The 22,900-nt window shown below is 37.1% G+C and overlaps 1 protein-coding gene across 3 annotated transcripts in view; it reads right to left on the reverse strand.

The window, feature by feature from the left end:
* The window catches only part of ADAMTS18 (ADAM metallopeptidase with thrombospondin type 1 motif 18), a 75,667-nt gene that overhangs the window by 17,424 nt on the left and 35,343 nt on the right, over nt 1–22,900 (reverse strand). For all 3 annotated transcript variants that reach the window (XM_062618273.1, XM_062618274.1, XM_062618275.1), the window contains 8 exons: nt 21,825–21,962; nt 20,181–20,334; nt 19,095–19,190; nt 17,972–18,120; nt 12,434–12,606; nt 10,590–10,720; nt 10,325–10,448; nt 8,849–9,093 (listed from right to left, as the gene is read on the reverse strand). In XM_062618273.1, coding sequence (XP_062474257.1) covers nt 8,849–9,093; nt 10,325–10,448; nt 10,590–10,720; nt 12,434–12,606; nt 17,972–18,120; nt 19,095–19,190; nt 20,181–20,334; nt 21,825–21,962 — 1,210 coding nt within the window. The remainder of the gene's footprint in view (nt 1–8,848; nt 9,094–10,324; nt 10,449–10,589; nt 10,721–12,433; nt 12,607–17,971; nt 18,121–19,094; nt 19,191–20,180; nt 20,335–21,824; nt 21,963–22,900) is intronic.

Genomic DNA, 22,900 nt, shown 5'->3' on the forward strand with positions numbered 1-22,900 from the left:
GTCATTTAACTTGGGGAGCCTACCTCTTGGGGGTGTACTGTTTTACTGCTAAATTATATTTCAGTTTTCATGTAGGCAACTTTCTGAAATACACTGTATTCATTTCAAATATGAATTATAATCAATGCAAGATGCACAAACATCTGACACAGAGCTATATTTGGGGATAAATTTCTATTTAAGAACATTTATTTTTAAAACTTTCTGGCAGCAAAAGTGCATTTATATTCATACTTGGTAGAAAAAGCACAAGAGTTTGCAGTTACAGAGCTGAATTATGTTTTAATTCTTCACCAGTATGGGTCTGATCATCATAATACAAAGACTAGGTGCATTTAACCTCAGGTCCTAAATATCCTTTTTGATAAGCACCAGCATTTCAAGTACAATTTCAATCTATGCTAACGATTACCATTCAAAGTACAAATAAATATCAGTCAAGTTCATATGATGTCTTACCCAAGTGTTTAAGCATAGCATGGATACTGATTTCTCTACAGAGTGGTTTCATAAAATAAACAAACTTGTATTTATGTTGTTTAAGGCTAAGAAATATCGATGCAGTTTATAATTAATAATAATATTTTGAAATGTAGTCAAAGATTTTAAATTATTCTGGAAATGTATAGAAATTATTCGTGACATTGAAAATTCAGACCAAAATTGTATGACTCCCACTTCAATAATGTTGAACACATGAAGAATCTGGACTATGTATTGTTTACTTTTCTAGAAGAAAGAACAAAGGATGCTGTATTTTCCTTTCCTAGTAGCCAAAGATTTTATTTCAGTCAGTGAACCTTAATAATGATCCAAACTAAGAATACAACAATTAGAACTGTAAAAGTAAAAAAACTTCCAAAAGAATTGGAGAGCAAATGCCTTGTCATTGGAAGATTCAGATTAGAAAACTCTCCAAGCACAAGTAAATTAGAGTATTTCACATGAAAGTTTTCAGCTCGCCCATCCAAGCTTAATTCATGAGCACCTTTCTTTTTATCCTTGGCTGTTCATGACCGTCTGATGTAAATCTTTCAGAAGATTTAACTGTCCCTTCAGATGAAGGAAAATATCTCTTCTATCTAAATTTTTACTTTTATAAAGCTGTCCAATTGCTGATAGCAGAAAGTCCAACTCTCTTAAAACAGCTGTTCCACAGTAACTTTGAATCTTGAACCTCAAGACCATGGCCATGAGATTTGTAGAAGGAACAGGCTGCAATGATTTGTGTTCACCCTACTCTCCTCCTCTGAGGGACAAATTGAGACAAATATCTAAAAGTTTCAGAACATGTGCTTCAGGAAAAAAAAAAAGCTGTGTTAACCCTAGTAAGAACTGAGCCCTGGAAAACTATTCTTCAATTAAAACAATTTCTTTCCTGGTTCTTACAGACCAGAGCTCAAAATGCTTTAATTTGCTTTTACCCATTTGAAGGCCCTACATATCCCAGGTATTAGCTCAGATCTCAGCATCTCGGGCAGCCAGAAACACTTTCTCCCCTTTCAGTAGATGCTCTGTGTTTGTTCAAGTGCAGAGGCTGAAATTCTATCTAGCCTTTCAGTAACTCGTGTGTCGAAAGAGGAGGAGGTTTTGTCCATAACCTTGTGTACGGGTGAGCCCTCGTCTCTTCTGATTCTGACAAATGTCATAAACCTGTGCTGTGTCAGTGGCCAAGAAGCCAGTAAAGCTTCTAAATAAGAATACTTTGAAGTACTAGACTGAGCACTTGTCTCTGAGAGTGCTTTTTATTTGGTGGTAGTAGAGGCAAGAAATCGAATGAATTCCTCCTGAAAAACAGAAGTCAGAATATGAAAAAGGGAGGATAAGAAGATAAAAGCGGCAGCCAGTTTTACTCCTGATAGAGCAATATTCTTCTGGTGCTTCAAAAGAATGAAAGGAATTAAGAGGAACTGATCTTGAATGAGTTAGAACAAGATGTGCTCCTATCACTTCAGAGAACAACCATCAGTGATGTAAGAAACTCACAACCTCCAGATGAGCGAGTGCCTGGGGACAGGTCCTGCACACCAGGAAGCTGGGCCATACTCATTTCAAGACCTTGGGCTACACCCCTTCTCATGCCGTGGAAAGCAGACACAGTTATAGTGGGCAGATGGGGTAAACTATGTTTCCTGGCTGGCAGCCCACATGTGAACCCCTTCCCACCCAGCAGACTCCATGAGGAATGTGTACAAAGCAAGAGCTGCACCACAGTGGGGTCTCTTTCCCCCTGGGTCATCTCAGCTATGTAGCAAAAGGCCAAAATTAAACTCTGGAAAAGTATCAGAGGCAAAATATTGTAGGAGGCAAAACCCAAGTCCATGGCATTCAGCCGGAAAATAGTATACAAAGTAGAATGTCCAACCAAGCTTTCACCAGGAATGCAATACTATTGCAAAGTTGCAATTTTGCCAAAGTAATGAGCATGTAAAAAGTTTTCTATCATATTTTCAAACATTCATTATAAAGCCCTTCCTTAACAACCCAATAACTGCAGTCTGCACATACAGCCAAGTTATCAGACCTACAAATTTGGAAAGACCTCCAATGCTAGTCTACTTAACTGGATGCATTCCAGCATCTTTCCAGCCAACTGGCATTTGCTCCCAAATTTACAGCTGGCAAACAACGTCCTTAAACATTTCCAGTTCCTCAGCAGAACTGTTTAATGTCTACCTTTAACACACCAACCACCTGACTTCAGACACAACACTCAGCAGCTCTGCCGCAGGGCGCGGAGTTATAAAATTTACAGCTTCTTGAGCTCAAAAACCACAGACTCCGCGGCTGGAATCTGCCAGATCTATCCTGAAGAAAAAGAGCTGTGGCTTTCGCTTAGGGCACAAGACATTAAAACAATGGATAAATTGAACTCTCCTGAGCAGAGAACCTTTTCCTTTTGCTGCTAATTTTGATTTCAGAGCTAAATCAACAGATTTCCTGAACTAGCTGTGCATCTGCTCCTTTCTTTGAGATTACTTTTCTTTCCCATGTCTATCCTAAGTTTCCAATAAAATACTTCATTTTGCAGCTCATACTTTTAGAGTCTATCAGCGTTGTTTTATTACCATTGACTGTTTTCAGCTGCTTTTTAATGTAAGATGGGTGTGTGAAGTTACTTGTGGCACACTGGATTAAAAGAAATTAGTTTACACAATATAGAGCCCAAACTTTGAATCCCAGCATCCACACATGCTAGCCTTGATCTGAGTCTTCAAATTGCACCTACATTTCTCAGGTTGCTCCAGCCATGTAAGTCTTTGGTAAGTTCTTTAGGCAAGTGTGACAGGGTTAAGCTGTCAGCAGTGAGACTTCAGTTGCAGAGAGGTGTCTGCGTGGAAGGCTGGTGCTTGCCTGAGCTCTTCTTGAGAGACCTACAGTTGTCATCCACTGTGAATCTACATGCTGCTTAAATATCATAATATCCAACATCCTAAACCAGATTGTGATTTCTCTGTCTAATCAAGACTAATTCTACTTTTATGGATTTGCTCAGGTTTCAGTAGGATAAATTAAGCATGTAGCATGGTAGAGAACTGTTTAAAAAAACTTTAAACCAGGACCCTTGTCTTAATGGATTTTTATTGGATGGGATGCTGGACAATGGCTAACATCAGGAATGTCAAAGAAAAGGGAGAGAAAACCTGCTTGGAAAGCACCTGTAAAGGAAGAATTACCCATTGCTTACTTAAGCCAAACCTTAAAACAATAGGGGCTTTATCTCGTCATTATTTCTAAAGACATTTTAAACACAGTCTGAGCTAAAAGCTTTTGACAAATGATTGTTTTTCAAGAAAGTCCACTAAGGTGATTAAAAGGAGAAAGAAAAAAGTAAAAAAAATAGAGTATCCTTGAAAGGTCCTGTATGATCTCATTTCTACTTCAGCTGTTTCAAATTTATCTTCTGTTGTTATTGTGTCTCCATTTTTTCTACTGTTCGCATGTTAAATGTACAACCTGCAGGGATACTGTCCAGCTAATCTCTCCTCACTAAAGGAGAACCCTTTTATCTGCTGTATTGAACCAACATCTGTATCTTATAAGCACATCTTAGCTCTCTTCCGCTTACTTTCTCTTTAGGGGAAATCAGTACAAATTTATCATCTAGTAGCTAATAATAAATGCAGTGCTTTATAACTGCAACTTGGCTTTCTCCCAGTGGCAGCTACATCATCAGTAAAGTCATTCCACCTGGCCTCCTTTCTCTTCTTTCCCCTATTGATAAAGAGGAAGTGATTTACTGGTTTTAATTAGACATATTCCTGCCTTGGAGCTCCATTCACCTTCTCATCCCATGAATGTCTGCCTCTTTGCAAGCATCCTCTCCATCTGTTACTTACTGCTGTCCAAATAAATATTTTTCACAAAGATTTCACAATTTCTCTATTTCACCAAGTTTGAGGTAAACTTCAGTGAAGATTCAAATTCTATCTCACCCTGAAAACTTTACAGTACTTTCTCAAATCATATCTGACTTCCCAAATCAGTCAGTTCTTCATCCACTCGCCGATGGAATAGAAAATGAATTTTATTATTTACTAATTATTTATTATTTATTAAACTCTCAGTTTTTACATTAGTTTATCAATCCTGGGTCACACAATATTTGTCATGCCCACATAACAGTTCAGTTTCCTTTGCCCTTTCAGAATATTTCTCATAATTCAAGTAAGTTGTGGAAGGTGACTGAATATCTCAACAAGTGGATGTCATGAGTAGACCTGATACGGGTTCTGTATTGCTAAAGCCCTGTGAGGGCAGCGTCCATCATGCCTTGCTAGCCTCTCCTCAAAGTACTTTCAGCAGTTGGAGCTGCCCACTGGCAGTCCTTATTTGCAAAGCTAGATAAATGAATGATGAATTTACCGTTTGTTTCTCATTAAGTTAAATATTTTTCAGAATTATTTTCAGAATATTATTCATAAACAGAATACTTCAGTTAACAGAAAAACAGTGGTAAGGTCTTTAAATTGAAAGCGCTGACCTTAGGTTACCTAGCACCAAACAATAGATAAATGAGCTGAATATATTCAACTACATTAAAAAAATATTCCAGTGTGTTTCCATTTAAGATGAGACATTATGCTACTGAAACCATATTTTAAAAACCTGGTATTAATTTCTGATCCTAAACTATCATTTAACTATCATATTTCTACCCCTTTGACCACTGCCTGTTATTTCATCTAACCTGAATGTGACCATTTTGGGAACTGCCTTCTAAATCCATGATTATTTTTCATTTCAGCTTTTACTGGTTTCTACAAACCCTCAATCACCAGAGTATCAATATTACTTCAGAAGGATGCAGATACACAAATTCTGAAGGGCATTGGTTTACTGATTTTTGCTTTCCCTCCCTTTGTGAAATTAATTCTTGAATGATCCAGAATGGGCTTAGAAGAATTCTAAAATCTCATCATACATTTAGCCTTCCAGTAGCTGTGCTCAGGAAATACTAGTCCCACACATTTAATCCTACATTCAACTCACAGTGTTCTCCTCAGAAAATATTTGGCCACTGTAATTTATATTTCTCCTCCCACAACCTAGTTAAATTACAGATTCACTGCCTTTTGTCTTCTTTGGTATGACTTGGTCCCATAATTACATACATAGAATATATGTAAATAGATACGTGTGTATTTTTTTTATTATTTTTTTTTTTTTGGAAATTCCAGGGTAAATATGAAGAGCTTTTTATCACTCTTGTCTGACTAAATGGTACATGCTTAGCTGAACTATTGAAAACCCTGATGGAAAAACAATTGTGTGGGAACATTCTGTACAGTAAGACAGAAATACAAAGCATTTTGTGGAACTGCAAGGCTGAACTTGTGCTATGCAAGACAGTGGGGAATTTTAAGACTTTTTTTCTGACTTGGGCTTCCTCCTTCTCTCTTAATACATGCTTCAGATGTCTCTTTCAAGAAAATAGTTTGGAGAATGACTGCATTTCAAAAGAAGTGATTGCCTTGAGCACAGATTTCCCACACCTGTCTGGACCCGTACCTGGGGAGCACCGGTCCCATCCGCTCCTGCGAGTGTTGCTCAGAGGACATGCAGAGCCTGAACATTCTGGATATGTGCAGGCTGATTTGCGTTCAGAAGCACAGTGGAAAACCTGGACCGTTTGAGTCACCACACAAACATCTAGCAAAACTATGACTACAAAAGTGAACAGGCGCAAGTAGTGTTAATCTGTCTTTCAAATCACAGTGGAATGGCAATAAGTGCACCTACAAAATCTTGTATTTTCTGCCCACCTGAATAATAAAAGTTCCTGTATTTCTGCATGTAATTTATTCAGTTGCTCAATACCTGCAGTGTGCATTTTTACAAGGGCTCACTCCAAATTCTTGGGAAAACAAAAACAAACAAACAAAACTAAACCTAATCTAGAAAATAAGTATTAAATTTCTTTTGGAAACAACCTAATTAAAAAATGATGAAAAAATATCTGAAGATTACAGGAAGAAGCTGAACCTGGAAAGCTTTACTTTACTGAAAACCAACTGAATTAGATAAAAAAATGCTGGCATTCTTTTTGTACACTGTTCTGAAAAATGTACAACAGGAAAATATAAACAAAGCTACAATGCAGTATGCTTAAACACTCCATTTTTCAGCTTTCTATCAATTTCTGGTATTTATAGGCAAAGTAGGAATTCTTTCATTATTACTGCTGCAAACAGATCTTCAGCAATATGCGTATTTTCTCATAAAAGCATATTTCTTCAGTTTTCATTGGCATTTTTGCTGATTACAGTTACTGGTAAATCATAAATAATGCAGATCTCTGAACACAGAAAATGTTGCATTTTTTCCAGAACTCAGCTTGTTGAATCTTGCTTAAATTATTGAAAGGAAGAAAAAATCTTAACCGCAGCTCATAGATACATGTAATTGGGAATACGTGACCGTAACATTTGCAGTCATTAGAATCCCTAGTTGCCAATGCCAGTGGTGTAGGTATTTCAATAAAAATACAAGGGAAGTTTAAATAAGCTCTCAAAGGAGCAATAGCCTCCAGTTAAATGTTAAATCTTAATAAAACTGTTTAGCATAATTTGATAGGATGAAAATAGAAGCGTTATTTGGCATTAAAATTTCTTTCTTTAATCTTTATTCTGCAAAGTATGTGCACGATATGCAGCCAAGTAAGTCATCTTACAGGAAATTTATTATTCATACTTCAGCTCTGTAATAATATAGTTTAATCTACTTTGTATTATGACAAATAAGATTCCTGAGAGTTCAGTTTAACATTTCACAGTATTTACAAGTGTGCCTGTTTCTTTGGTGTAAGGCTGTTTTAGAGATGTTTTGCAGATGGGGAAGTGTGTCTGTAATTTGTAGACCAAACTCTTCCTTGGACTAAAGCATCCCTATGCACATATATACCCAAAATGAAAATTCTTTTTTCTCAGAAAAAAAACGTTTTAAAAAGCACTGCAAATTGTGATAGTAATTTGTGAAAATACACACCCTTAGTCCATGTCAGACTGTCTGTTCTAAAACATGTGTTCATCCTAATGTACTTCAACAAGTGTGCATGGTCCATGAACTTCAGTGGTTCTTAAAGATACATTTAAATGCATGACTCAGTCTGTATGGTTAGCCGTAAGGCTCTTCAGTATTCCAAATAACACTTGGCCGAATACTTGTGAAAGTTTAAATACTCCTTGATGAATATATTTCATGTCCCAGTCTATACCTAACTGTCTGTCTTAGTTTAACAGAACAAAGCTGCCTAAGGGAGATGGGGCCTGGAGCTCTCAGCTAACCACTCCTGCTACCTCCTGCAGAGGGATGGTGTTCTGTGGTGGGGTGAACAACTGCAGGCTGCTGCCTCAGAGAAGGGCACAAATGCACACCACGGAAAGCTCTGCCTTTGGTAGTGAGTGACCAGAATGGTGCTGGAAGGTGTGAGAAAGAAGGAACTGAATCCCTTCTAGGGAGGTCTCCTTCCTTCTCACAAGGAAAGATTCATCAAAGCAGACACAATGGTTCAGTTACAAAGCCAAAGATCTGCTAGAGCTTTCTGACAAAACAGGCAAACTAATGTGGCTAACAGGAAGCAAAGACTTGAGCAACTGAACCAGAAACAGCCCCTCAGATGTTGTGATGCATTTTAAGAGAAAATCTAGTGAAGTAACTCAATGCAGAAAGGGATTTTTATTAGAACAAAAGTATTAGTGGCCAATCTCAAAATTGTAACCCTGGAACAAACCACATAAGTACCAAAATAACTTTCTATGAAATATAGTTGCAACACAGAACATCTGTTAGACAGAGTAGGTGATACAAATTTGACTGGGAGATAAACATATATAAAATTCATTAGTTCAGATGCTATCACCAATAAAACTTAATCAACAGAAATTACATAGGAGCCTACGTGTGGTACTTCGACCAACTGTGTCCCAAGGCAGATGTTAGACTGGCTACATGCATCTGCAGTTTCAGAAGTATTATTCGAAGCTGTTAGCATTAAGCCTTGCCATAATGTCAGATTTGACTTTTACATCACTGAATTTTATTGTATACCATTTATGGGATGTGTTTATTATCTCTATAGCCATTATGCAGCAACAGAGAAATCATGCTATATGGTGTGGTTAATGCACCTTCCTTTTCACTGAATTTGTGACAGTTTGATAAACTTCAGACCTTGCTACACTAGTGAAAGGCCTTTCCATCTAGCATGACCACACAATTAAGTCTGAATACTGTCATGACTCAACGTTATTCTTTAATCTTGCCGAGAGCTACAGCGCAGAGCTCAAGCTGTCTTTACTAATTCTGTAATAGACATCAAGGGAAGAATAAACAGAAAAAAGCTTACTTCAAAGACCAGCGTCTCATTAGTTGGTCCTGCTGCATATAGACTCTCTGGATGGTTAAAAGAGCGTTGATAATCAAAAACTGTTCCAGCAAAAGAGAACTTTCCTGGCCAGTCAATTGTCCAGTCTCCTGTCAGATAATACTTTTTACCAAGGTTGCGTACTGCTAGGTAGCTGGTGGAGATCTGCATTTCCTGGAGCTGTATACTGCGTGCTCCTGCTGGAACAGTGACCACAGCATAATAGTCTGAAATAAAAGAAGCAAGCGACATTTTTGCAGTTGTCATACAGGTAGATATGGCTTATCATTTCTTAGCCAGTTTGAAGGTTTTGCAGTTTAAAAGAGATTGAAGATAATTGTTCTGATCCACCAAAGTTATTCTGTCTCCACAAGAAATCAGTTCTAATTTTACACGCACACCCTCCACCATGCAGCCTGTAATCAGAGTAACTCTGAGGTATTTCAGTTCCTGGAATTTTTCTTGGTGATTAAAGACAAGAAAAAGCAAGTTCACTTTAGAAAAATGCAGAATGGGCTAATGGTGGCTTCACTGCAATTGTTTTACCATGTTTCCCCTGTAGTTGCGTACAGTAGTTGGAAGGCACTACTTCCATCATGGACAAGTGTTTTTGGGTAAGGTGCACGGGGATGCAGAGAGCTTTCACAAAGCCCTGTGTAGCACAGGATCTCCCTGGTGTGAGCCACTGAACTCTGAGCATGTAGAAATCTCACTCCTACAACCAGATAAGACCGTGCTGATGATCACACATCAGCAGAGCACACACTGCACACAGCTAATTTCACAGAGCATTCAGTTTAGGTTATTCTTCTAGCATTGTACATTTGTATTACTACATCTTAAGCAATGCCCTGTATTACTATAGTAGTGACATATCTTATGATCAACAGTAAATGGATCTTCAAAATACTCCCATGGGTAAAAAAATACTATCTGTATTTTATGCCTGAGAAACTGCAGCACAGTAAGATTATTTCACAGGAAGCCTGTGACAGTCCACTAAAGCAAAGTCTATCTCGTAGCAATGGGATCATCCACTGAATCAGCTGGACAGCTTCCAGCAACTTCATTTGAAAATGAACATGGAAATACTGTCATGTTTGGCATTATGTTGTGTATCAATTTTTATACAGTCCCATCCCAGCCAGAGCTGTTGACAGCTCTTCGTTCAATTGCCTGAATCCTAACATCTCTTTTAAGAGGAAATTCACACGTAAAGGGAAAATGTGGCTTAAGAAACACGAGGAATGCTTGTAAATTAACTAACCAAGACTTATGCTCATAGCTTTCTTGTTACCAAGAAACAGGAGAAATGTGAACTTTCCTCTCACTCTCCCTGTGATTTTCAGTTCACATCTGGACTTGTAGCAACTGCCCTAATGAGCAAGCAGTCATATTTATTACATGGGGATACAGCAGAGCAATGAATTGATGATCATGTGGAACAGCTTTCCTTACCATTAGCTTTGTGCTGGATCAAGTATTGGCCTTTAAAGAACTTGCATGTTGAATTATCTCCTTTACAAACTCCACAAGCATCCAATACAGCTTTGGAACCAAGTTCATGATCACACCCTACTTGCTGCAACCAAAAGGCACAAGTGAAGGACTCAGACACAAGGGAATTTAAAGAAACAGCTGCATTTTCCATAAAGGAGTCAACTGCCCTCTTAAAATAAAAAAAAAAGACATTAGGATTGTAAGAAACTTAATTTTATCTTACTTCACATATTCCATCAATGCAAACATCATATTTATTTGGAGAACATGGAGTTCCATCCTTCACTTTGCTTGACATTGCAAAGAAAAAGTCAAAGTCTTCAGCCGTGCAGTACAATTTACATCTATCTTCCTCTAGGGGTAAAAACCAAAAACAAAGAACAATACGAGAAAGTATTAGCAGACCTGCAGCGCAGTTTAAACAAAAGTCAAAAGCACCCTGATACTGTCTCTTCCTGCATCCTAGATGGCAAGCTACAAGGATTAATTTTGTGTGGTGGCACATTACGGCCCCAAGATGGGCAGAAATACAGCCAAATGCAGTAGCTTATATTATGCTGGTTTAGAAGAAAAGTGGACTTGCCTGTCAATCAAATTGCTTCTTATATATAGACAGTATGTTATGCTTATAAACAGCACAACTGATTAATTCTACATAGACAAAACTCATCATGCAATTGTAAATATTGTCATAATCGCTGAAATACACAATTTTAATACAAATAGTACAGGCAACAAATAAAACAGCGCAACAAAATTCTGAAGAACACAAAACTGGATTCAGAGTAGTGTCCTTCTATTATTAAATAAGCAGCTGGATTGTCAATAGTACTTTCTGCAAAGGCAAGGCATCTGTAGCAATTCTGAAAACCAGATCATGCTTTCAGGACTGTAAATGTAGATCTTGAGTTAGATCTTGAAAAGCAGCGCTAAGCGTGTAAGGACAGGCCTCTTCAAGTTCAGAGTCACCTGGGGACATGTTGCTTTTGAAAATTATGCCCTTTGACCGTGACTTTAAGCTCCTATTTCTTCTATTAAATGCAGCCCCTACCTTTAAAACCAACATAGGCTACCTTAATTTCTATTAAAGAAGATGCATTATTCTCCCTATTATAAATCTTCCATTATTGCTACACACTGTGAAACTGTATTTCCTCTTTCCTCTGTTCACATTGACTGTTAGGACGTAGATTTCTATATACCCATGAAAATGTCTGCAAGGACTTTTGAAGAAAATATAATCAGGCTATAAATGAAAGTTACATATATGTTTGTGTCTATATATATAGAATTATACACTTAATGCTATCAAATCCAAATTCAGGCAGATGCTAACTGAAGCAGCTACAATGTGACACAATTCAGCCACTTTTAATCAAGTAGTAGCAACTGCAGCTCCAAATTGTGATTTCAAACTGCAGTAATATTTGTTGTATCAGACAAAAATGAATACTGATTGAAAATATTTGCAAAATTAGGATGTATAAAGTAAAAATAAACTTTGCTTGTACAAAAGACAAGAAATAGTTATTGAGAACTGAACTTTATGAGGATGTCTTAGTAAAAGATGACTTCAAAAAACTTTTTGCCAGTACATTGTTTGTTTTTCCAATTCTCATGGGACTATACCAGCAGAAGAGTCAAAAGGTTGATTTATTGCTACGTTTTGAAATCTGAGAACATTCCAAAGGAAGGAAGATTCTGAAAATGTTACTGTGGGAGCTTGCATTTCCCAGGCTGAAAAATCCATGGAAATTGTTTTGGTTTGGGTTTACACTAACCAATACATAATATAAAATGAAAGAGAGGGGTAGCAACAGCCAGGGAGTCACGCTGAGGACAAAGATTCAAATTCACAACCGAGATAAATTCTGCATGTTCATACAGGCAGTATGGCACAGGAGGCCGGATTCAACTGTGCTAGAAAGCAAACACATCTCAAATAAGCCAACTGAATTTCTGTTTGCTTACATCAGGGTGATATTTGCCCAAAGAATATGGATGAATTGAAGCTTAGAGCTCACTTCCTGAGATTACCTCTGACCATCACAGCTGTGACATAATTACCTTCTACTTTAGTATATGGCTTCCATTTGTAGTACCATCCCCGGAAAGGTTTGCTGTTGTACTCTGCACACTGCTGGGCACGGAAGTCCAAGCTGTTTGCAGGACACGGCTGCTGATTACAAAGCTGATAAATACGACTGGAACCTTGGCAGAATTTGCCACCATACTGTGGCCTATGAGAAAGAAAAAAACTTCTTTTGCAAACTCCACTTTTTGTGTGATTGGCATGTTATGTGTATGAGAATACAGAGCAAATGAGAGGATATACTGTCTTAGGAGATCAGTATTTCTTATATGGGCCATTAATTTTCATGGTTCCTAAACCAAAGCAAAGCAGTTGCCATGAATTATCAACTTGAATTACTGCAAACTCAGCAAAGATGCAACCATCTAGAGGTGAATCATTTTTTCACTAATTTAAATTTATAGGGCTATTCTGTATTGGCTGGTTTCAATCTTGTTATGCAGCTATTTATACCCTGCTGTAACACAGGAATGAACATGTGCAATGAATTACCTATTACAATAAGAGTTAATAAAGGATAACATAACACTGATCAAACATAAACAGAATGAATAATTACATTTGGTTGCTCATGTTTTGTAAATCACTTTGAAACAACGTGCTTTTAAACAGTCAAAAGAAACAAGGACTGTGCATAGTTGTCCTTCTGTAGGGAAATGTCAGGATTCATGGACAACTTCAAGCATGTCACGTTCATTTCAGCAAACCTTACCTGCATTTCCCTTAATTTTGGCCAGAATGAATAGAGCATGTGCTATTCCTTTGCTAGTACCTTATGTTACCAGAATATCAGTTTTTTAATGATTTGGTCCACACACACTACTGTGAAACAATGTAAAATGAAGAAGAACTTCCTCTTTTTCAAGTGACTGAGAGAGGTCTCACAAGCTGCTGAGGAAATTATTCTCTCACTTCTGTATTCCTTATGGATCTACACAGGAATTCACTGGTGTTATTTTTGCAGTTTCATTCACAGTGCTCAGATATACATCTGTAAGTACTGAGCCAGTTCTTCAAAACACCACATTCTAAGAACTGTTTGTTAAATTACGCAATTTCTTGCATCAAGTGAAAGTAATGTAACAATGCTGCAATGCTGCACTTGCACACATTTACCTAATGAGTTGTAACAATTACGGAACATACATACTTGGAAGATAAACTGTGATCTTTCAGTGGGCAGTTTGCCCATTTTACACACACATTAAGGGAAAAATAAGAATATTATAAAAGATATTGAATAATAATATATTAACAATAATAGTTTATAATAACAGTATAAAGGATGCAGTTCCAATGTATTGTTTGTTTAAATCCCTAAACACTATGTTACAATGATTCCCCATAACATGTATCCCATGCAGCTTCTCTTGGCATGCATCTAACTGAAGTACTATAAAAACAGCTTGGTGCAACATGGAAGACAAAATCCAGGTGCTTTTCCTGTTTGTATCAGTTTTACTCCCCATATGTCTTATGTCTAAACCTCATAAAACAGTTTATGTTTTGAAACAACTTTGGATGTACACAGTATCTGCCTTTTCCAGAATTGCGGGCTACAAAACAATCTTTCAAAGGAAGAGGTAAAGACTCATGTGCAGCTCTATTTAAAACTGTGTATAATGGCAAAAGTCTTAAAATTGGCTCAGATTTTCTGTCCTAGCTGGTGGCTATGGTGGGCAAGGGTATCAGTGAAGGCAGGGAGTATTTATGTTGACTTTGTGCAATCAGTGAGAGCTTTGAGTTAAGGCAGCCAAAACACTGGGTCCCTAGTCAATTATCTACAGACTTTCTTTACAGCTTCAGCACATGTATGATTTTTGACCTCTTTTAGCCCCAGAGAACAAATCTCCTTCAGTGTAAGGAAAAGAAGCAACCTCCTTCCAAATAAACGCCACCAAACAAGCAATATAATGGAATTATTTATGGCTAGATCGTGATTTCTAGCCAGTCTTGCATTTGAGGATGGTATAAAATTCCACCAAGCTAAGGGAGCACTGGAAGAGACATTCCATTTCCCAGCTCTGTTACAGCATTTTAATATTACAGTACACTCCCATTACTGAAACTGTTGGCCAGAAAATTATGGAAACTTCCCCACCTTCATTTTTACCAGCAAGATGTCAGTAAGAATTAAGTAATTCACAGGAAACTAGATGTAGATCTACAAAACCCAATTTCTGAGAAAATACTATTATTTAACTAACAAAATCATGCTTTTATTGGTGATGTTTATATCACCAGTAGATTCTGGCTTGATTGCCTGCCAAAGCTCTGTTAGTATAACTGTGAGTGCAGCGGAACACTTTGCAGAGGGTATTCCAATATTTCTGCAGTGGTACAGTGCTTCTAATACAGGTAGGGCCTGAGCTTTTCATCCCCCACCCAGCCCTGGCATGCATAGGTAACATTCATGAATAGATGCTGTTAGAGCTGAGGACTTGCTGAGGGCTATTGGAAAAGAAGAAATTTGGGGAGAAATGCCAGCAAAAAGAGTTCAAGTACAAAGATTTGAGTACTCCAATTTATGTAAGACTCAACATGTAGCTTAAAGTAATTCCTCAGTACCCTTTTAAGAATAGACTCCATGAACAATGAAAGCAAAATGGATATTCATTGCAATACAACCCAGAATGAGAAATGCTGGAACTAACATGATCAAGTAATATTTGCCTTACAAAGGGAATTAGACTGTGAAATTCTGGACTCCTGTTTTTGATGATTTGTCATCATTTAAGTTCTAGTGAGAACATTTCTGTGCGTATCATGACCATACTGCAATAGTTTACAAAGCTAGACTATTTTATTCTGCACGAATTTGAAAGGTCTACAAGATCTTTCACGGTCTTCACTTTTAAATGGCATCATGACTTTGCATCAGTTTATGTCTGCACTGTCTGCAATCGCTGATATCATACACAAAAGATTCAGAAGTTATGTTCATACAACTTTGATTTAGTTTTTTGATTGCATGCATGCCTAAAACTCCATTCTGCTCTTACTGAACAATGTACTATTGTGAGGTGGGTAGGATGCAGTCCCACAGATATGATTTAGGCATGAATTTAAATCTCTCGGGCACTCTTTAGGTTCTTTCACAGCTAAACTATTAAGTTATGTAATCTATTTCTATCTTGGAGAAGTACCTCAATTGTAAAATCTTATGATGTATGAAAACCAGATCCACGAAACTAACACTGTGACAATATACAGAAACATAATGATTTTAGCAAATCTGCGTAGTCCTGTGTTCTACAGATGACCTCCATGAGTGTTTGTTCACATGGATTCATACATAACAGTGGTAATTCAGGAGCCATGCCCAGAGCTGTTTGGGTGTGATCACAAGGTCAGTCTTAAAACTGTCAAGAGAATGGGAAGTGAATTGGTTGGATATTATTTGCATGAGGAGCATTTCATATGCAAACACAGACAATGAGATTTTCATGAGCAGCAGCGTGAATGAATGTTCTTCACCTGTCTTTTAAGCTTCTAATAAGATGCTTCACCTTTAAAATCATTGGAATCCTAGACATCTCCCTTGATGTTCACAAGAAGTGAGAGTTACTTTGAAAAATTAACTACTTATTTAAAAGCCTCATTTGAGAGTCCAGTCAGTTCTTCAGAGATCCACACCCCTTGTCCTAATCACTTACAGAAATACATTTTATTTTTGTGTCATTCTTAAGATTTTGATATCCAAAATCATCTATCAAGCTTTTGAACAAAATAAACATTAGCTCCTACACAAATCTGGAGTAGGAAAAGTGAAATAAATATATTACATATCAAATAATATACATACATGTACTAAAATATATTTCAGAAGTTCAAGAAGAAAGGAATCATTATTCTTTGTTTATATGTAGTTATAGAGGTGAACAATGAACAGTGACTAGGTTATAAATTGTTCCACGTGGCATAACACTGAGAATGGATAGTATCATTTTTCTAAGGATTCCACATTTATACAGAAGTGCTGAGATGGGAAATACAGCTACCTAGATATTTGTGTGCTGTTGTGTGGATGGCTTATTTATAGTCCTGTCATTTCATCACTCAAACTCTGAGAGAGATTTATAGTCTCTTCTTTTTGATCTAACTGAATTACCACTACTATAATAGAACTAAATTTAGTATAAACATGATCTAGTTCTGGCATCACCCCTTATTTGGTTACCTCAAGTCTTGCACCAAGTCTTACTTTAAAACAGATAGCTCACTCTGAATGCAAGCTTTAAATACATAATGCTATGGTAGCAGACATTCTTCACATTAAAAAGTTTCTGTCTGAGGACCATTGGAAGTCCTTATCAGTTATAATGGCTCACCAAACTGAAACATGTCAACTACTTACTTCCCTGTCACACAGGGAAAGTAAGGGAAGGCTTATGAATAAATGCAAAGAACAATGTGCATACACACAAATTCAGAGGCAAAACAGAGACCAAAGTAGAAAAAACAAAAGCGATGTATGACGTGTAATTGAGACTTATCATTCTATTGCTAAACAGTTTAATAAAGGAAAATATTAAGTAATTTTACTTATCAAAAAAACAACAGCAAAGTTGAGAAAATGCTCTGGTCAGATCTGCAAAAATTGGCTTGACTGAGTGAGCGTAACAAAGACTATTTTAACTAACTCACATTTTACTATAACATAGTATGTGAAACGTGGATATTATTACTGCAGCACTGTATAGTAGGTGTGAGGCTTCTTTACAGCCTCATATAAACTGTGTCATATTTTCTCTGGGGTTTATTACTGTAGTGTAAATGCTGTTTTTATTGTGTGCAATGAAGAATACATGTGTCTATGCCTGTTGAATTCATGTATGAAATAAAACAGTGAAATCCTTTTTTGCTTGTAAGTTGAAGTGAATTGAGTGCTTGGGAAAGATGCTGGTTAGGTAATACTTAACGTCTACTTTGAATTATTATTGTAAGGTATAATAGTATTTACAGTGATAGGACATTCATTAGGTGAAAATACCAGAAATGTTTCTTTAGTTAGGATACAATTAGTTCAGCTACTCTATTCATGCCTGTAAAACACAGAAGAATGCAAAGAACCTGACAGACATATGAAGATTTCTTTTTACAACCATTCTGATACTGAATTTAAACATTTTTGGTTTATTAACCTCAATAATAGGTCAGAAGTCTTACTAGCTTTTAAAACCTTTTTCCCTTGCTCTTAAATTACTAGGTGTGAATATGTCTGTGTGGTGGTTTGTTGCTTCTGCAGGTATTTGATAAACTGTAGTATCATGAAATAAATTGAGAAAGTTGGGCTGTAGATGTTCTAGACCTCTAGCAGTCTTCAGCCAGCCACTACTTTCTAGTATCAGGAAAAATTTCTGTCTTTGAGCTACTAGCTGGTCATATTAGACATGAAAGAAAGGTCTTAGAAACATTTTCACACCTTATTTCCTTACTGAAATGGACTGCTATTTTTTAATTCTATTAACATAAATAGCATAAAATAATACCTTTTCATATCTATGTCTTACTTTGGATTATTGCAGTGTCTTTCTTGATATGTGACCCCACCTCCACAAGTGCGAGTACACTCTGACCACTCAGACCAGGCAGACCACTGGCCATTTACAGGCTTGGGTCCATTATCACCATATTTGACACACTGTCCTCTTCGACACCACTGCCAAAAGAATGACAAAAAACATCCCATTAAAGTTAGCTGTACCTAGTAGATGCAAAAAAAAAGAAGACATCCACCTTTAAAAGCTCCAGTTCTTAACCCTAATAAACATTAGGTCACCCACTGAACTCAGTGAGATAGTTCACAGTAGGAACAGGACTCTGAAGTAGGACATTGATATACACAGTAGTATAGATAAGGAATATCCTAAAATTTGTCTGTGTTCTGAGCTGATGATTTTTGAGGTACAAATTTTCAAAAATCTTGCAGAGTGTTTTTTTTGGCTTACTCTTCCCCCCCAAAAAATCCATGTTAATTTGTTGTCCTGTGCTGTCAGAACCTCAAAACTTCCCATGTAATTTGAAAATAGCCTGCTAAAATTTTGCTAACATCTCACTCCTTCATTATTCAATTACAAAATACTGTACAAAGAGAAAAAGCGAAACAGAACATTCGTCAGTTACATGAAAATTAAATATTCTACTGGAAGAAACATGACAGGAAAAGAAAATGTTTTGGGTAACTATTGATGAGAGTGAATTAGAAGTTTCACCTTAATTAGAAGGTTCAATTAAAACAAATAACCATGTTTTTTTTTTAGCAGTGATAATTTATGATAATATGCATGATGGCCTTTGTACAGCAAATATTATGGCTTAAGGAATGTTTATACGAGTGGAATTTGAACACTTGATCTAACTTCTCTTATAATTAATGGATTTTTCTACTGATTAAGATTTGCCAGCTGTATCCAGTTCCACAGCCCGATAAGAAGCATCGCCCCCTGCCATCAGACGCAAGGGCCAGTCCTGACTATGCATCACAATGCAATGTTTTACAGAGCAATCCAGATGAGTAATCCAGCAAACCTGCAGGGATCTGGATAAAACTGTTTTTGACAGGAGCTGGTATTTGACCCAGTATAGTCTAAAAGCAAGTTAGAATGGTGTTATCCTACTTACAAAACAACTTACCATACTTATACCACAAGGTGTTCCTTCCGCTGCTGGCATGAACTTTGTCTCACACCTATGGCCCACTTTGTGACACCAGAGAGATTTGCATATATCCTGTAAAGAAAAAAGTGCTCACTTCAGTACTCATAATTCCCACTATTTCGTGGTATTTAGAAAGAGTAACAAATGATACATGCCTCTGCTACCTTAGAAGCCATATAAATAAAACCCTTTCTGAATTTAGAAAATCCAGGGTTTAAGATACATAGCACAGCCACATCCTCTATATTGCCTCCCTGTTTATGCACCATTTCACTTATCTATCCTTTAGAACTATTTTGAGTGAGAGACTGTAATAGGAAAAAAAACAGTGTTTAAAAGTTCAAGGCTAAAATTTCATCAAGTCTACAGGGACTATGATACTGTGAAGAGACTAGATTGTATAAAATCCAAGAGATATCTGAAAAACAGTCTCTCCACAGTGCTATTCACTCCCTCTTCTTTGTTTATTAGCTGTAGAAGAAACACAGCTGCCATCACCTGATAAATGTGGTTAGTATAAAATAAATCAAAATACTCCAAGATAATAACAGGAGTAAAAAAACCCACAATACTTCTTTTCAGAATGAGCACTTTAGATCATTTTGTAAAGTGTCTCCTCTGAAAAAATCAACAAGGAGTGTAGCAGTCACTAAAATAACTGGTTAATCTAAATTCATCCTTTATTGTTCTAAAACAACACTATAGATCTTTCCCAAGCCTTGCTAAAACACATGAAACTTAGCCCTTTTTATCCCACACCAATGCAAGCTTTGATCAAAACTCTACTGCCTGATAATTTCCCTTAGCATAGTAAGCAAGGACTCATGGGTCTTGTGTGTTCAACTGTACTCCTTATAACTCCTGGAAAGAACATTTCCTTCTGAAACTCCCTTGGGATTGTGACATTCCTCAAAAGAGGCCAGTACCTTCAAAGCAATTGGCAAGCGAGATAAGGTAGAGAAATAGCCCAGGCTGCTGAAGTACACTGTATTACTTGTACTTATTTCATGCACTGTAGTTCTTTTATGGAATTTTAACTTTCAAAAGTATACCAACAGGTACCTTTACAAAGCTGAGGTTGCACAGTTTTGCTTTCATTCCAAATTGCCACTTGCACTGGGTATCAGCATCATAGATCTGTCCTGGCAGTTTGTCAGGGTATTTATACTGTCCTGTTTGCTTAGGTTCATCAATCAGGCAGGCAGCTTGAGCTGTACTATAATGAGAATGTATATTAATCATGACTATGATCTTTATATAAAAATATTTTAATTTGCTACAGACCAGCAAAAACACATACTATGGTATACAGTATCTTTAACTAGCTTTAGATGTATGCACTGAAATGAGAAATTTATCTTATTGCTGGAACCAAAAGATCTTGACATCTTGTTGGTAGCCTGACCTGTAAAGTTTTAAGGAAGCACGAATTTCCAGGCTTTGGGACTGTTGTGACAACAACAATGAATGGTTTCAAATTCTTTTCCTCCTTTTATACCTGTGTAACCACAAGCAATGTGATCTAGTCTGCTCCTCTTCCCTTAGATTCTCAAAATCACGAACCAACAGGCACATTGTCTCATTTTACTATTTACTCTGTGTGCATTGACAAACAGAAGGCTGCTACAGCTCTTGTGCTTTGGGTTCCTGTGTCCAAAGTCACCCTACCAAAGAAAAGGGTCTACTTTTTTCCTCTGTATATGTTTAAGAACCCATGTCTGCAGATGGTCACTCTGCAGACATGGGTTTACATGTCTACATGCTGCATTTATCTTCCAAGTGTCTCTTGGACCATACTGCCTGTTGGAGGGCTTATGTAACATTTTAGTTTGCAATTCACTTGTGTAGTCAGAATTTGTTGCATCACTGCAGCAGAAAAAAATACCACCAGAACTCTGTCACCTTTCCCAGCCACTACTCTAGGATACTAACGAGGTATTCAAGGATCAGATCCTTGAACTCTAGCACTCTCTACATGGTTGATTCTCACTCTGAGGAATTAACATCTAAGCCACCTGCACTGGATTTGGTCTTCATAATACCTACTCATTTTTTAGTAATCCTGTACAATCTACTCATGTACAACAAACTATATAAAAGGAATTGTACAGGAAAGGACTTCAATTCTGATGACATTAAACACAGAGCAAAACACAATTCTCTTAAAAGCACCACTGAATAATGCCAACATGCTGCAGAAATAACTGGCATGTTGGGTTTTTTTTCCTTCCCCTCCACCCCCCGAAACAACATATGAAAAACGCAAAATGTTCTTACTCATGGCATGAGCAAGATCAAGAGACTAACTCCAGTGAGAAAGGGCACTAATGTTAATTTACATTTTGTAATGACTCTGGTACCACCGTGTCTGCCCTCTTTTGTGTTCACTTCCTAGTAATTCTCTAATAAACCTAGCTGCTGACAGGAATGCCTGGGAACGAATGACATGCCAGTCATTGCTGCAGGATATTCATGGACGGTGAAATTCATTCTTTTGAAATGAGGCAGGATTAGAGCCGCTTATATGCCATACCACCTATACACTTCGTAAGTCCAAGTGCATGGGCTCAGATAGTATATGGGTTTGAGCACATTTTGAAAGAGGTGAATTTCACACTTAAGCAATTTTTATGTCTGTTCAAGAATTCAAGCCCAGTTACTAAAGACACATTCTCTGGCACTAGCCCAGATTTACATCTGACCTACCTGAGAAATCTGTTGAGATACTGCCTGCTGCATACAGACCAAGAAAACACTCCATTGTTCCCTGTGAGTGTGGGAGACATAATATTACCCTCAGCCTTTCTACAAGGATTTCCTTCTCCATCATGAATCATACCAAAACTGAAAAGAGATCCAAGCATGAGAGTGAAAATCTAGGTTAATTAGAAGCAAGACAAAATTTGGGGCACAAGAAACATTTTTGGGTGACAGTGTGAGTCCTCCTTTGCAGATAATGTCTGCTGCTATTAACGGCATGCAGATCAGAACCCAGAGGAAAACCAGTGTTACACAGCTGTAAGAATATAACTTTGCTGTCCTCCTAATTTGGATGGAAGAACTACATAGTTACATTCCATCTGTAGGAAAAGAAGTGGGACTGAATCAAGAGAAGGTATGAATATAAAAATGTATTCTTCTAATTTTGGACACTAAGTTGCTATACTATCTAAGGCAAATCACTTTATTTTCCTTGCCTTTGTTATACACTGTCACTTACTTTGCCTAGATTGTAACCTCTTCAGTGGGAATACTGCTTCTTACTGAGTGCTTGGCTCAGTCGGCAGCATCATGACGCTCTGCTTTCACTAGGAGAGGTGTTAGGGTAATATAAAGAGTAATAGGGAATAATAAAAAAAAAATTTAAATTACAAATTATGTGGAGCTTATGGATATAGTAAAGCTAATTTTTAGTTTTTTTCCTTTCACTGTGTTGTATTTATTCACTGTATGGGACATCTGTGACTTTCAATGTGTTTTGAATAGAAGTTTCATAATCTGTTACTTCAACATTGTAATGCATTGGAAACTCTATGAATGTAATCTGTGCACGTGCAGGGAATATCTAATGTACTGAAGTCCGTCCTCTGCTGTTATAAATCACTGCAGGCTCATCAGAATTACAACATGTGCTGCCACCAGCGGAGGCTCCAAACTTGCTAAAATATGTCTCCTTCTATAAATGGACAAACAAAAGTACCAACTGAGCTAATACCTTTGAATCCTTTATAAAATACTAACTTTGTTAACATGCATTGCAGAAAAAGAATTCACAACTTATA

Source organism: Pezoporus occidentalis, unplaced genomic scaffold, assembly GCF_034315485.1.
Source record: "Pezoporus occidentalis ecotype Australia unplaced genomic scaffold, CSIRO_AGI_Poc_V1 ctg20, whole genome shotgun sequence".
In the NCBI taxonomy this organism is placed as follows: Eukaryota; Metazoa; Chordata; class Aves; order Psittaciformes; family Psittacidae; genus Pezoporus; species Pezoporus occidentalis.